This window comes from Meriones unguiculatus, chromosome 7 (assembly GCF_030254825.1).
Source record: "Meriones unguiculatus strain TT.TT164.6M chromosome 7, Bangor_MerUng_6.1, whole genome shotgun sequence".
Lineage (NCBI taxonomy): Eukaryota > Metazoa > Chordata > Mammalia > Rodentia > Muridae > Meriones > Meriones unguiculatus.
In genome coordinates, this window is record NC_083355.1 from 13,720,178 (window position 1) to 13,733,659 (window position 13,482).

The 13,482-nt window shown below is 46.1% G+C and overlaps 1 protein-coding gene across 1 annotated transcript in view; it reads left to right on the forward strand.

Annotated features, from left to right (window-relative positions):
• Positions 1–13,482, forward strand: part of Prkca (protein kinase C alpha) — a 386,510-nt gene that overhangs the window by 147,807 nt on the left and 225,221 nt on the right. The window contains exon 3 of the mRNA XM_021648501.2: positions 4,406–4,488. Within this exon, the coding sequence (XP_021504176.1) occupies positions 4,406–4,488 (83 nt within the window). The remainder of the gene's footprint in view (positions 1–4,405; positions 4,489–13,482) is intronic.

Here is a 13,482-nt window from a genome sequence, read left to right on the forward strand (position 1 = left end):
TACCTATAAACCCTCCCTTGTGTTCTGGGCTCATAAGTGTGTGCTCATACACACCCAGTGTGTATGATGACGTGGCTGAACTCAGGGCCTTGTGCATGCTTGGTAAACAGGCCACCAGTTGAATATTCAAAGCACAAGCAGGCTTAAGGGTCTTTCTGCCCCAGATAGTCCATACATCCGTGGGAAGCCAGGAAAACAGGCCCTTCTGCCTGCCTCCTACTGAAAGCATTCATGGAAATGGGATGTTTGCATGTGAGAAAGCTTAGGGACAAGGGCAGCTGAGAGAGGGTGGGAGGAGGAAGTCTTTTGGGGGTAGGTAGGGATTTTGCTGCCCCTGCAAATTTTAGAGGGCAATGCGAGCTTGATTCCTAGGGGAAAATCTGAAGTAAGAATTTTCTTAACATGTACATTAGAAACAGTTCAGCTGGTGGCAACACACTGGTATTGGCACAAATATGTAGGCAGAGAGGACAGATAGCGAAGACACACTGTTCTTCCAAAGGGGCTGGGTACTTATGTGTTAATAGTGTCCGTCCATAAGTGAAATTGGTTAGGAAAAAAAGGGGGGAAGACTCAAACGTTGAAACAACTAAGAAATCAAAACGCTTGTACCCCCAAAACTTCATCTTCATAATAAATTACAGCGAGGTGATAATGCCCTGTAAGTGATTCTTCTAATAATTTCAATAAATAAAATATACCTTTCTGCCAGGTGTGGAGGAGCGAGCTGATTAATGTGGTTCTCCCCCATCGCTGCTTTCTTACCTACCTTTGGAAATTTTCCCATCAAGAAGCGTTGTGGAAGGGACACTCCCCTCATGGCCCAGAAGAGCTCAGCACCGCCTTTTGGTTGCCTCAGCACTGCCTGCACATTTAGCTCCATGCTCACCTCCTCCTGCAGGAAGGTGCTTCAGAAGCCTGCGCTCTGGGCGTGGCAGACGGCAAACTGCAACCCAAGAGGACCCTTCACCACCGTGACAGCCTCCCCTCTGAAGGGCCGCTCAGTGAGAGAGCTCTCCCGTTGAGGGTAGTTCCCACTCACATTTGGCTTTCGTCAATACCAAGGCTTGCATTTTCAGTCCCCCCACCCCACGTACATTTTTTTACAATGCCGCTGTATTATGGCAAAAAAAAAAAAAAAAAAAACAAAAAAAAAAAACATCATGAAAACAGTTTATTATCCCTTGCTATTCATCAAATATGGCATACCTATATCTCCACCCTCTATGTCTCTGTAGGTATATGAGAGTATATGTGAATAGTCATAGACAAGTTTTTTGTCCTGTATCCTTTGTACCCGGGACCCCTACAAACTATGGCGAAACCAGCTCTAAAATCCCTTTGTTTCCAAAATCCTGTTGAGGCAGAATAGAAAGTCAGAAAAGTAAGGGGAAATGGAAAGGGGGAAAAGGACGCAGGCTAACCTTGTTGAAGCCTCTTGCCAGCCGAGAGTCAAGCAACCCTACACAATTAACAAAACTTGCTATAGATCTTGCCTACATAGAAACAACAGTTCCTTTATGTGGGGATATTTTAAACAAGAACATTAAAATAGCAACAAAACAAGCTTAAATCCTAAGCATATATGACCTTCCTCTTTTCCCAGGTGTAAACCTGAAATTTGTGGAGAATCTCACAAAGATTAGACACTTTCCTTTAGAACAAAAACAACTCCTGCAACCCTTGTGAACTCAGTAACCTGTGACCTCCCTAACTTTGTAGCCTTGGATTTTACTGTTTCCGCTCTAATCCTATCCAGTGAGCAGGAGTCACCTTCCTACCGAAAAGAAAAAGTCTCTTCGCAGCACCCTGAGATGTGACTTCAGAAGCCACCAAGGCCACACAAGGCTGTCATAAAGACCTGTAAACGCTGTCTCATCCTTCCCAAGAATGCCTCTTTATCAGCCCCACAAGTTAAATCCGTGTAAAAAAAAAAAAAAAAAAAAAACCCAGCAAACACCAACTCAGCTCCACGCTGGTTCTTCCTCACGTTCTTTTCTGTGCCTGACTTACCTGAGTTGTGGTCTCTGAAACAACTCTCCAGGCTGCTGCACGTGGCAGCAAGGAACTGTGTCTCCCCTGGTGCCGCTGCTCTTGATGCCAGCAGTGGATTTGACACTGGGAGTAGAGCAGGCTGTATTCTTCAACACACCTTAGCCTAGTAGATCCCAGCTCCACGATCGTGGGTGGATGACCTTACGCAAGACCGTCCTTTGTTGGTCTTCCTATCCATCCCCCTGACCGTTTTTCCTGCCTCCCGTTCTCTTGCATTCATAAAGACTCACTATGTGCTTAAAGCTGACTAGACATCTGAACGATGTTTTTCCCTCTGAAACTGTGGATACTGAAGCGTATTACATAGTGTCGATAGGAAACGTCACTATTATAATGCACATGAAGGAATAGGACGGATACCTGCTCATGGCAGGGTGTGTGTTATTCTGTGGTCGGTCCTCAGGTCCAGCCACTCTTCTGCAATTCTTGTTCACCTTAGCAGTCTACAGAGTGAGCGGCAGTTGCTCTCCTGCCTGGACTCTGTAAGAGGCTCTCAGCTAGACGTTAGCCCTCAGTTTATTACACTGCATTCTTTCCCTGCGCTTGCGCCTCTGAAACACTGCTTTCCTACCCGTTTCTCTTGATCAGAGACCCTTCAATGGTTTCCAAGGCCCAGCAAAAAGATTCTGAATTTCTCCCTGGCCGCTCCCAACTCTCTAAGAATTCTTAGAACTTGGCTCAGCACATAAGTTCTCCTGCAGTGTCAGCCCTCGGCAAACCTGCAGTCCTTTCTCACCCACTGAAATGACTCATCCCCCTTCATTCCTTCAACCCCTAACACAAACGCAGGAGGGTGTGTTATCATTGGTGCAGGAAGAAAATAGCGCATGACTCAAGAATCAGGAAGCTGTAACCTTTCTTGCATTATCTTAGTTCCTTTCTGCTGCTGTAACAAAATATGCACTGGCTAGTTTATAAAGAACACATTTATTTTCTCACAGTGCTGGGTGCTGAAAGCCTGACGTCATGGTGCTGGACTGGCAAGCTCCTTTTGGCCATTTCCTCTAGAGGGAAGAAAAGAGTGATGCACATGAGGGAGGGTGAAGAGTCTAAGAGATAAAAGGGCGTGGCCATGCCCTTCTTACTGTGTTTACTTATTTGTTGGGTGTGGTCATGCGTGCACACAGCACATATGGTGCACATCTGGAAATCAGAGGACAACTTGCTGCGGTCAGTTTGATTTGTCTTCACCATATGGTAAAAAATCATATGGTGTATGTTTTTTTGTATGATCATTGTAATGGTATGTGTCCTACCTATAAGGGACGAATTTTCATTGCCCAGACACTTAGCCGGGGTCCCTTCTCCACATACCGATAGAATGGCAGCCAGATTTTATCAGTGGGAACATACATGCATACTGTAAAATGTAGTAAAACCTTGTGACTTCCCAAATGATTTAGGCAGCGCATCGTTTCTTTAGCATATTCTTGTTATTCGACACAGTAAGATAGTAGAGGGTGCTTTGCGAGCTCTACGCAACGGTCTGAGAAAAAGACTGAACAGATCATTTCTGTATCCTCCATATTACAACATCCACAAAGACCTCTTGGGGATTAAGTGTTCATTCCTAACAATATAAATTCTTTTGTTGATCCATCTTCAGGGTTAGTTATGAAATTGGAACTGGGCTTAGAAATGTCTCTTAATAGTTTTGCTAGATTTGCAAAGGCTCTACCACCTTGGGGACAGTGACAGGGAAGTGTTGGATTAGACCCCAGCTGTTTTTCAAGGAAGTGCTTAGGGTCTTTTTGAAAAACTATTTATTTTTATTTTACATATGTTAGTGTTTTGCCTGCACATATGTCTGTGCTCCACACATGTGTAGCACCCTCAGAGGCTGAAAGAGAATGTCGGATCCTCCGGAACTGGAGTCACAGGCGGTTCGTGAGCTGACACGTGGTGCTGGGAACTGGACCTGGATCTAACTTAGAATACTTCTGTCTTATTTATCATCAGTTATTCCTTGTATAGTTATTTTTGTTAAGCCTACAGAGTATAATGTTTGTATTCACATGGACATATCTACATATGTGCGCATGTCTCTGTCTGTGTGTATGAATAGAGACATAGGAGAGTGCCAAATATGTCAACTTTATGATCCTAGGTTCTACCTTGGGAAGGTAGCTCATAGGCTTTGGATCTCCTGTCCCCCAACTTGGATTGGTTTTCCTTATCATTCTGCGGTATTGTCTACAAGATTACTCAAAGCAAAAATTTTGCTGATTTGTGGATGGCATGCCTTTGTGTTGCTGTGTGATTCTGTCCATATCGAAACTAAAGTGACTTCTCACAATTGGGCGTATTGAATCCAGACCCTTCTAATTTTCGTTTTCTTCTCTCTCCTCAGTTTGCTGTTTTGTGGTTCACAAGAGGTGCCATGAGTTTGTTACTTTCTCTTGTCCGGGTGCAGACAAGGGGCCTGACACTGACGTAAGTAGTCGGGGGGGGGGGGGGCTGTCGTTGACGGTAACAACGTGTGTCTGAGGTTATTTACTTTATATTGCCTATACGACTGCTGCTCTGGAAGACGCTATTAATAAAGAGACACCTCAGTTCCCCCAGTCTGGTAATAATGAATATGTCCATCATCCTTCTGAGCTGTGCACTGTCTCACAGAGATATCCTCAGAGGAAAATCACTAGCTTGTATTTTTCCACTGTAGATGACCCCGTTGATCAATCCAACAAATCTATAGCAGCAACTACGTGCATACGTTTTACAGCGACCACCCTTCGGTTTAGCTTTAAAAGTTTGTGCATGGCTAAGACAGTCAGCAGTCTGTCTTGAGCGTTGTGACAGGCTGCCCCTAGTTTGCACAACGAGACCAATGCTGCCCTTTCATCGTGTATCATAATGCCTTCATTGAGGGGATGCTGTGGGCTGCTGTTTCACTGACCACAATCTCTGAGATGCCCAGTAATTTTATTTCCCTTATTTATGTCCCAGTTCTCCCTGTTTCTATTGAGCACGTTGGTTTCGTCTCTTCTTACCAAAATACAAGACCAGCAGAGGACATTCAGAACCAGGAGAAAATGAAGTATTGGTGTTTAAGATATATTAGGTGCAAAGAAACTTGGTGCCATGTGAAAAAAGAACATTATTAACCGAAAAGGGGGGCGGGGACATGTCTAATCAGAATCACTCATGCTACATCAGTTTAATTACTTATCCTTGAGTTATGGGCTTCACATGATTCCCACCTATGTCACCTACTCCCAGAAGAATGATTTCAAAGTGGCTTTCTTAGTGAAGCAGAGCGTCTCTCAGACAGTGACATCACCACCATGGGCTCTGAAGGATTCTGATTTGCTTCGTTGTAACCTCTGTGATAAAGAAACTTATCCTTCGTGATCTGATTAAGGTGTTGGTAGAGACGGCATTGGTGGATGCCTGGGACTTAGAGGAACGGAGCAGCAGGGACCTCACGTCTCTGTGTTTTATCGTTCTGTGGGTGAAGCAGCTCAAGTCAGCCAACAATTGACTGCCTTGCCCATGTACAGCCCAAACTAGTGCCATTGCCTCTCCTAACTCAGTTTTCCACATTTTTCTTCTTTCTAAACTGTATCTCCATAATGGGACACTTTAGAGATACAACAAGAGCAAAAATTATATACCAGATTCTCCCCATCCTTTTATTAGCATACACTGATTATATCCAATGATGAGTTTCATTTTGGTATTTTCATGCATGGATATAGTGTCTTTTGATCATATTCTACTACCATTACCCTCAAGTCTACATTCCTCTTTTGTGTCTCTTTTTTGTTTTGTTTTGTTCGTTTGTTTGTTGACCCAGTGAGTTGAGCCCATGCTACTTCACAAGCATAGGTTAGAGGTTATTATAGAAGTGTGGACAACTTTCAGGTGGCTATACCACTGAAGAAAATGTCTCCCTTCTCCTACCAACCATTAACTTCCAACAGCTCCTCAGAGAGGGGTGTGGCCTCATGAGCCCCTCTTCCATCCATGATGGAATGTTGATGGGCTGAGTCTTGTCTAGGTATTACGGAGGTAATCACGGCTATTGTGAATCCAGGAGTTAAATGGGCATCACTTGGGTAAAGACCATGGTCCATAACATTCCTCCCCTTCCTTTCGCTCTCCCCACTTCTCCAGTGTTTCCTTAGGAAACAGTGTTTCCTAAGCCCCACTTAGGACTGAGCATTCACAGCATAAACCAGTTCTAGGTCTCTGCAGCAACTAACTCTTACCGGTTCTCTGACTGAAAGTTTTCCGACAGAGGATTTCAGCAGCACTAATCTGTGGACATAAACACGTTGAATGCAACTTGATGGATACAGTGCGTCCATTTAAGCAGAATGACAGTAATAGCTTCCTCACTAGAATCTGTGGCCTCCCCAGCTATAGGCTTGTGACCAGGTTTATAATACCAGGCATCAGTCAATTCTCTCTGGAGTAGGGAATGCACCCAAGTCTTGTCATAAAATCAGAAAGTGCTTGGTTAGACTTATAGAAACTTTGCCACTGTTGTACCAATGTGCACATCTTGGCTGGCAAGTCAGTGGTGTCCCAAACAAGGTCCACAGTTGGGTAAGAGCCTTAATGGCTTTTCTTTCCCCAAAAACCTGCTTAGCACCCTTTCAGCATTATAGAAGGTAGCCAGCAGGGAGAAAGTGTCCAGCTCAGTTCCAAGCACAGCTGTGGCATCTTCCATGACAGGTCTTACCACCTAACCCTGGTGAGCGACCAAGAGCAGTGGCAGAGGCCTGTATTGTGCTAGGGGGCTTCCAGAGCCTCCCTGATAAAGTACTTATAGGCAGATAGCCCACTTAGTAATCTGGGGTTGGTTTTACCCCCCAGAGAGGGGAACCTCTGTTCACAATCTAATTTTTAACTCTTCTATTTTTTTAAATTAACTTGTAAATCTATCAGATTTCCTTATGGCTTTTTCACACATCCTTAGTTTGGGATGACCCTCCTCCATCCATACTCCACCTCCCCACCTGTACCACCTCTTAAAGCTTTCTAAACCCTGAATTTCAGTTCTTTGCTTTCTCGACAATGTGCTCTACTCCCCAGCTCCCAGGCCTCTATTCCCCCCTTCCTCTCATGGTTCCTTTCTAACTTCCTCAATACACATTCACTCCCACATATATATATAAAAATTGGAAGCTAGGACCCACATATGAGAAAGAACATGCGGTGTTTGTCTTTCTGTGCCTGGGTTTTCTTACCAACTTTCCTAAAAAGCCGACATCCTGTTGTTCGTGTTGTGAAGTTATCCCTACCAGCACATGTCTGTCCTTTTGTTTCCTTGCTCATACTTCTATCCCCTCCCTCTTATCTGGCCCTTCCTCATTTCCTTACTCTCTTTTCTATTCTTGCCACATCAAGAATGGAGAGGTACAGCTAGATTGCAGGAGTGTGAATAGTTCTTAGCATCTTTTTTTCTTCTTTTTTCCTACATTTTCACCTAAGTATCAGTTATTGAAAATCTATAATGAACCAAAGTGTGTCTTGCATCTCGTGGTACAATTAACACATAGCTAGCTGTCTGCTTCAGCTGTTGTGGGCCTGGCTCTGAGAGAAAGCATGCCTCATCCTGTATGGTTTGGTCCTGGAAACCTGGCTGGAGCAACGTGGGAATGAGGAAACTGACAGACACACAGAAAAGCTGGCATTGGGTGGGCTGTGGTCACCCTATGGAAGGGCACCCACTATGCAACCCCAAAACTCAGTGCATTTATTACATACTACACAAAGAGGAGGAGTATATACTAGTCTCCATGAGAGAGCTCTGTAGGAGAGCAGTGTCAGGTTTTAGTCATTCTGGAGTAGGAACCTGGGGTTGTTAGTTTTTGCATATATTGTGCAGTCTTTTGAACGAACTCATGGTTGGACCAGAGAAAGGCTTTGCCATGCTTCTGGGTGTTGCCCTTCCCATGGGCCATTAATATCCTTAACATGGCCACACTCATGTCAACAATACTCATGTTCTCTCAAGATTTCATCCACTCCCTGCAAAAGCGGACATTTAAAAGTCACCGATTAACCTGTGTACTGAAGAGAACCCTTAAGTGACCTATTGTAAGTGGTCATGGAAGTCTGCCTTAATGAAACTAAATTTAAGCTGAGCTTCAACAGTGGGCCAGAAACAGGCAAGAGGGAATGCACACGCGTGCGCTGGGGTTTAGGGGGCCGCAGAAGAAACTGTTTCAGATAAAGGGAAAAGCAGGTGGGGAGGCCAAGATGAAGGAAGGAGTTTAGTCTGTGCGAGCTGGAGAAAGCTGAGCGACAGATGTCTCCTGAAGGATTTGGAATATGATCCCAGAAGCAATGGGGGCCAGGGAAAGTTTTAAGTGAAGAGTGATGTAACACCACAAAGCATGTGGTGAAGGTTACTCTGGCCTCCTTTTAGGGGATAGATTGGGTGAGAAGTAGGTCAGTGGACTGCTGGAGCATGGGAAGAGGTAGCCAAGCCTGGAGAGGCACCTCTCTCAAGGGCACTGAAATGGTAGTTTGGTGGCATAAGAAACAGTGGAGAGAGGCAAGGGAACACATTCAAGAGTTATTTGGGAACCAAATAAGTAGTCCTCCCGTCTTTAAGATGTCACGGAGATGGAGATACTGAGAATGAATCTCAGATTCCTGACCCAAATACATGTTGGGTGGAGGTAGTATAGGGCTGTGGGGACACTGGAGGGAGGACATGCGTTTGGGCAATGGCAGTTGGAACAGATCATGGCTTTGCATGTGTTGCTTGAGAAGTCTGACCCTGAGAAGGCAGTTGTGCAGAGGACCAAGCGTGAATGAAGGTCGGAAGTAGGTGTGTCCTGAAGATAAAGATTTCATGATTTTTGTTAAGCCTGAGGATTTGAACCTGTGGCCTAGAAAAAGGATTTTGAGGGAGATTAAGAAGAGTCAGGTCCTAGGACAGAGCTCTAAGGGGCTCCAGCCCTTTGACGAGAGAAAGAGGAAACCAGGGAGAGAGACCAAGAAGGAACAGCCAGAGAAGTAGGAGGAAGGCTGGGGGTGGGGGTGATGGGTTGGGGGCCTCTGTTTGCTTTAGCGGCTTTCTGTAGGGTCCGCAGGCCAATTCTTCGGGCATGTTTGCACTGGTTACGGAGACTCTCTGGTTTGTGGTATTCCACATAAATGAGCAGTGCAGTGTTCCACGGATTGCATGGGAAAGCCTTGGCTTATTAGATCACAGATCAATTGATGCTCCCTGGTTTCAGCAGTCTTTCTACACTCAGGATGTTTTTCTGTCTGGGTGATTGTCATCTGGTCAGCCCTGCTCCTGGGGCCCAGAACCAGGCAGAAAAGCCCCCGGGAAGGGCTGCTTACTGTGGAATGTAATGACGTCTGTGATCTGATGTCCAGCTAAGCTCTGCTCCTATGCCACTCGCTGTGTGCGCGCTGGCGCACTTCAGGCATGGGGCTTCGCAGCCTTAAAGGCGATGCTAAGAGATGTCGTGTTCCAACATAAGAAAGGAAAGGGTTTCATGAGATGTAAAAAGATACAGGCTCTCAGCTAGCACCGCCTGTCAGGTTCACAAAGCATCGTGCGTACCGTTCCAGAAGGTCTGCCTCTGCTCTCTGGAGCCCAGAGACCCTGGCTATGGCTTTCTATAGCCAGGGCATGGGATGTGTCGTCTCCCCACGTCCACGGTGGTGGTTGTACGAATCTGCAGAAGCCTTAGGAAGTCATAAGATGGTCACACTGAGCCACACAAGCCAGGTGCTGGGAAGGCATTCTGGATAGAGAACTGCTCTAGGTGGCTGATCTGCCCTCCAGCCCAGCTCAGCACTGGGGTTACAGGTGTGTGCCACTGTGCCCGTCTGGGTACCGGGGATCCAAACTCAGGTCCACATGCTGCGTAGCCACTAAGCCATCTCTCCAGCCCACATGCTTTTCCAAATAAGTTTCAAAGTCACAGGACTACAGAGCTGGAGGAGTTGTTAAAGACTGGTCTGGGTTAATCTTGTTTTGTGGTGAGGGGACTGAGGTATAGAAGAGAAAGGCATAGATGACCTGAGTACCCTCCTAAGCTGCTTGTTGGGCATCTCATTGGTTTGAGATTCATTCCTTCAGAGAGTAAATTCTGAGGGGAAGGAGAGGGGGGCCAATTGATGGGTGAGGTGTGCTGTAGAAGGTTGGTAGCATGTATTGGCAATTGAGTAACTCCCCCACCCCTCGCCAAGAAAATGAGAAAAGAACATAGAGGCATCTTAAGAACTCATGCTGGGACTGTGGATTTTCAGAGCAAGGAGTCACCAGCTGGAAAGCAACAATGTTGGGGTACATGGCTCTGAGAACAGGCAGTGCTGTTCCCTGTCTGTGCCGAGAAGGCCACTGGAGTTCTAGGCGTGCAGCCTGAGTTTGCAGCTAGGGTCTGCCCACCATGCCTGCATCCAAGGTTTTGTGGGACAGCAGCCTAACACATTTTTAAAAATGGTCCTTGTACAGAAATAGTTTTTCGTCTTTCCCCACTGACTTCAGAGGTGGTTGGGGACACAGACTGGCAAGAGAGGGAGTAAGACCTCCTTTTGCTCTGGGTGTCAGGGACAGTGAACGTGACTCCTCTCTGTGGAGGGGCCACAAGAGCCGTGCTGTCTTCACTTCTACGAACCTCCATTCTCCGCAAGGGTTATTTTCTTTGTTCTGGCCACAGGGGCAGGCCAGTAGGAGGAGTTATGCTGGGTCCAGTGACCCACTGATCTCAAGACTTCTTCCTCTCACTTCTTAAGATTATGCCTGCTAGCGTAGCTCACCAGCTCTTTGTCCCTCTGTCTGCTGTACCTGTCTATCCTTAGAATGTCTCTATTAATCTTCAATTATGTCCATTCGCAAAGCTCACTCTGCCAGAGGGGAAGCAAGAACTCCAGCCCGTCAGTATACATGCACATGTGTGTGAAAAATATGTATGTATGTACACACGTGTGTGTGTGTGTGTATATACGCACACAGTTATGTACATGTATATGTACTAATATATTAGCACTTTTGATCATTTCTGCTTTCTGTTGTCTTAAGCGAGAGCAGAGCCTTGAAGCTCTGTCAGGGAGTCCTAACAGGATCTGTCACGAACAGCCTTCCCTCCTGAGCCTTCAAATCTGTGGAGTTGGGTGGAAAACACACAGTCTTGCCTGCCATCTATAAAGGACACAAATGCAAAAAAAAAAAAAAAATACAAACAAACAACAACAACAACAACAAAACCCACACCGTATTTACTGCATCTCTAATCTCCTAATTGTTCATTCTGGATGTTGAATATACACATTTGATCCTGTGGGGGTGGATGGTGGCTATCAAAAGGCCTCCCCCAGTATCTGGAAGGCATATGCCTGCCTGATACTTTTGGTGAGCTTAGCTGTGCTGTTTGGATGGGCCTTCCTCGTTTTTGCCAGCAGCATATTCAGTCTGGGAAGACTGTTCACGTTCTTTCTTGTGCTCTTTGTATTTGAGCAGCGCCACTGGAGAGGATTCAGGTGACTTCCTGGGTCGTGGCTGTACCTCACGTGGGGGTCAGCCCACATGTTTCCAGGTAGCGTCAGAAGCCTGGTACCTGCCAGTGTGCCTGGAACGGCACCCCGGAGAGGGGTTAACTGACTTGTGCATATGTATTGCAACTGGCCCAGAGTGAACAGGCCTCCCAGTCTGTGAATTTCTGAAGCTCGTCCCATTCAGAGACCTGAGAGCAATGTCTGTCAGCACCGAGAGGCAGTAAGGGAAGCCGGGGTGCAAATGGTGGCAGAGCGAGGAGGATCCCCGCAGTGGCTAGACTCTGGCTGTGTCTGGGGGTCAGAGTTGTCTCTGCTTTACCGTGACCACAAGGTCACTCCTATGTCTGAGAAACCATTACAAAACAAAAGCATTTACAATAAATCTATAGATGAATTGAATTAGCGCGTCTTACCATTTTCTTTCAAAATATATTTTTACATTTAATACAGACACAAATAGGTAGGTTTTGAGCAAAGCTGGTTTCACTGCAACACACTTTTATAAATTCTCGGGCTGACAAAGGGAAGCGAGGTGTGTAAGATCCAGACACAACAGAGCTATGTGAAGTCCCCAGGTACATTCCTGCCTGCCCACGCTGCTGAGATCCTTCCTTGACCTTGGTTTTCTTGTTTATAAACACGGAGCTTGAGCTTGATTGTCTTTATAGTTGGTTTTGCCCCTGAATACCATTCCATTATTACCTGTTTATCCAGGGCCGTGGCCATGTGAACATTCAAACGTGGAGAGTCCCTGCCCTCTCAGGGTGGGTTTATCCCTCGCACTGAGAGGAGAAGGCAAACAGAGGGGGTAGTGGTGCCAGGAGACTGCAGAGGATTCGTGCCTCGGAGGGAACAAATACAGCGCTATTGAGTTCGGGGTGGGAAGTGATATGAGTTTATTGGGACAACACGGAGACTCCGTGGAGATGGTGACATACGGAGTCATACTGGTTTTTATTTTCCTTTTCTAATGTTTCTTGCAAAAAAAAAATGCGTATTTTCATGTTCCTCATGCCGGGACACATCTCTTGCCTAATGGGAAAAGAGCTGCCAAACCAGAATTCAGATGACATGGATTGAAAGAGGACCTATACAGGAAGAGAGACCCATGGTGTTCATCATGCTGTAGGGGGATGTCCCTGACCTACCCTCTCAGGAAGCCGCCTCTGTGCCCTTCCCCACTCACCGTGATGCCATGGTAAACCTGGAAAATAAAAACAACTTATTTCAGGGAAAGAAACCCAACACCAGAGCCCCAGGGCTAATTCTGCTCGTCAGTGGGTGGATTATCTTATGTGCCAGATTCACAGTAACAGAAGCATGTCCTGCATGGGGAGGCACCTCTGTTGCATCCGAACTTCCGTAATTTAGTTGCAAGTTAAAAACAGCCTCAAAGATGTCAGTCTTCATCTTAGGCCTAATGAGCTTCCGGGTGCAGCTGCTGGGTCTTGGAGAGGCATCTAGTTCCCTAACCCAGCAAGCAGAGGGGGAAAGAGAGTGGTGAATCTGTCCCCTGCTCCATACTTGATTAATTAGAAGAAATGTGTGGTATAACTACAAATGTATCATTTACTTTTTTAACCAGTTACCTGATGCCATGCTTCCTAGGGAGCCATCCTGGGGCTTTCTCACTTAGCCCAGTAAATAAATAAAGCAGTGGAATTTGCTAGTGGTTATGTTTGCATGTAAATTCTTTGTTGGGAAGCCTGTGTGTTTTCTTTTTAAAAAATGGAGTGTTCTGCAAGGGGCATGGTGCTGAGTGGAGCAGGTGCTCAGGGAGACTCTCTTGGCGAATTCCCAGTGTCCTGATTTGTCCACGTTTTACTTGCCAGGCCCTGGATTACCTGAGCGTTTTCAGCTGCAGGTTCACTCTTGCTAGACCTCAGTGCTGGGGAATGAGCCCTTCACCTGCTCCGTTACTGTGACCATGTCACGCCATGGATATGACATAAC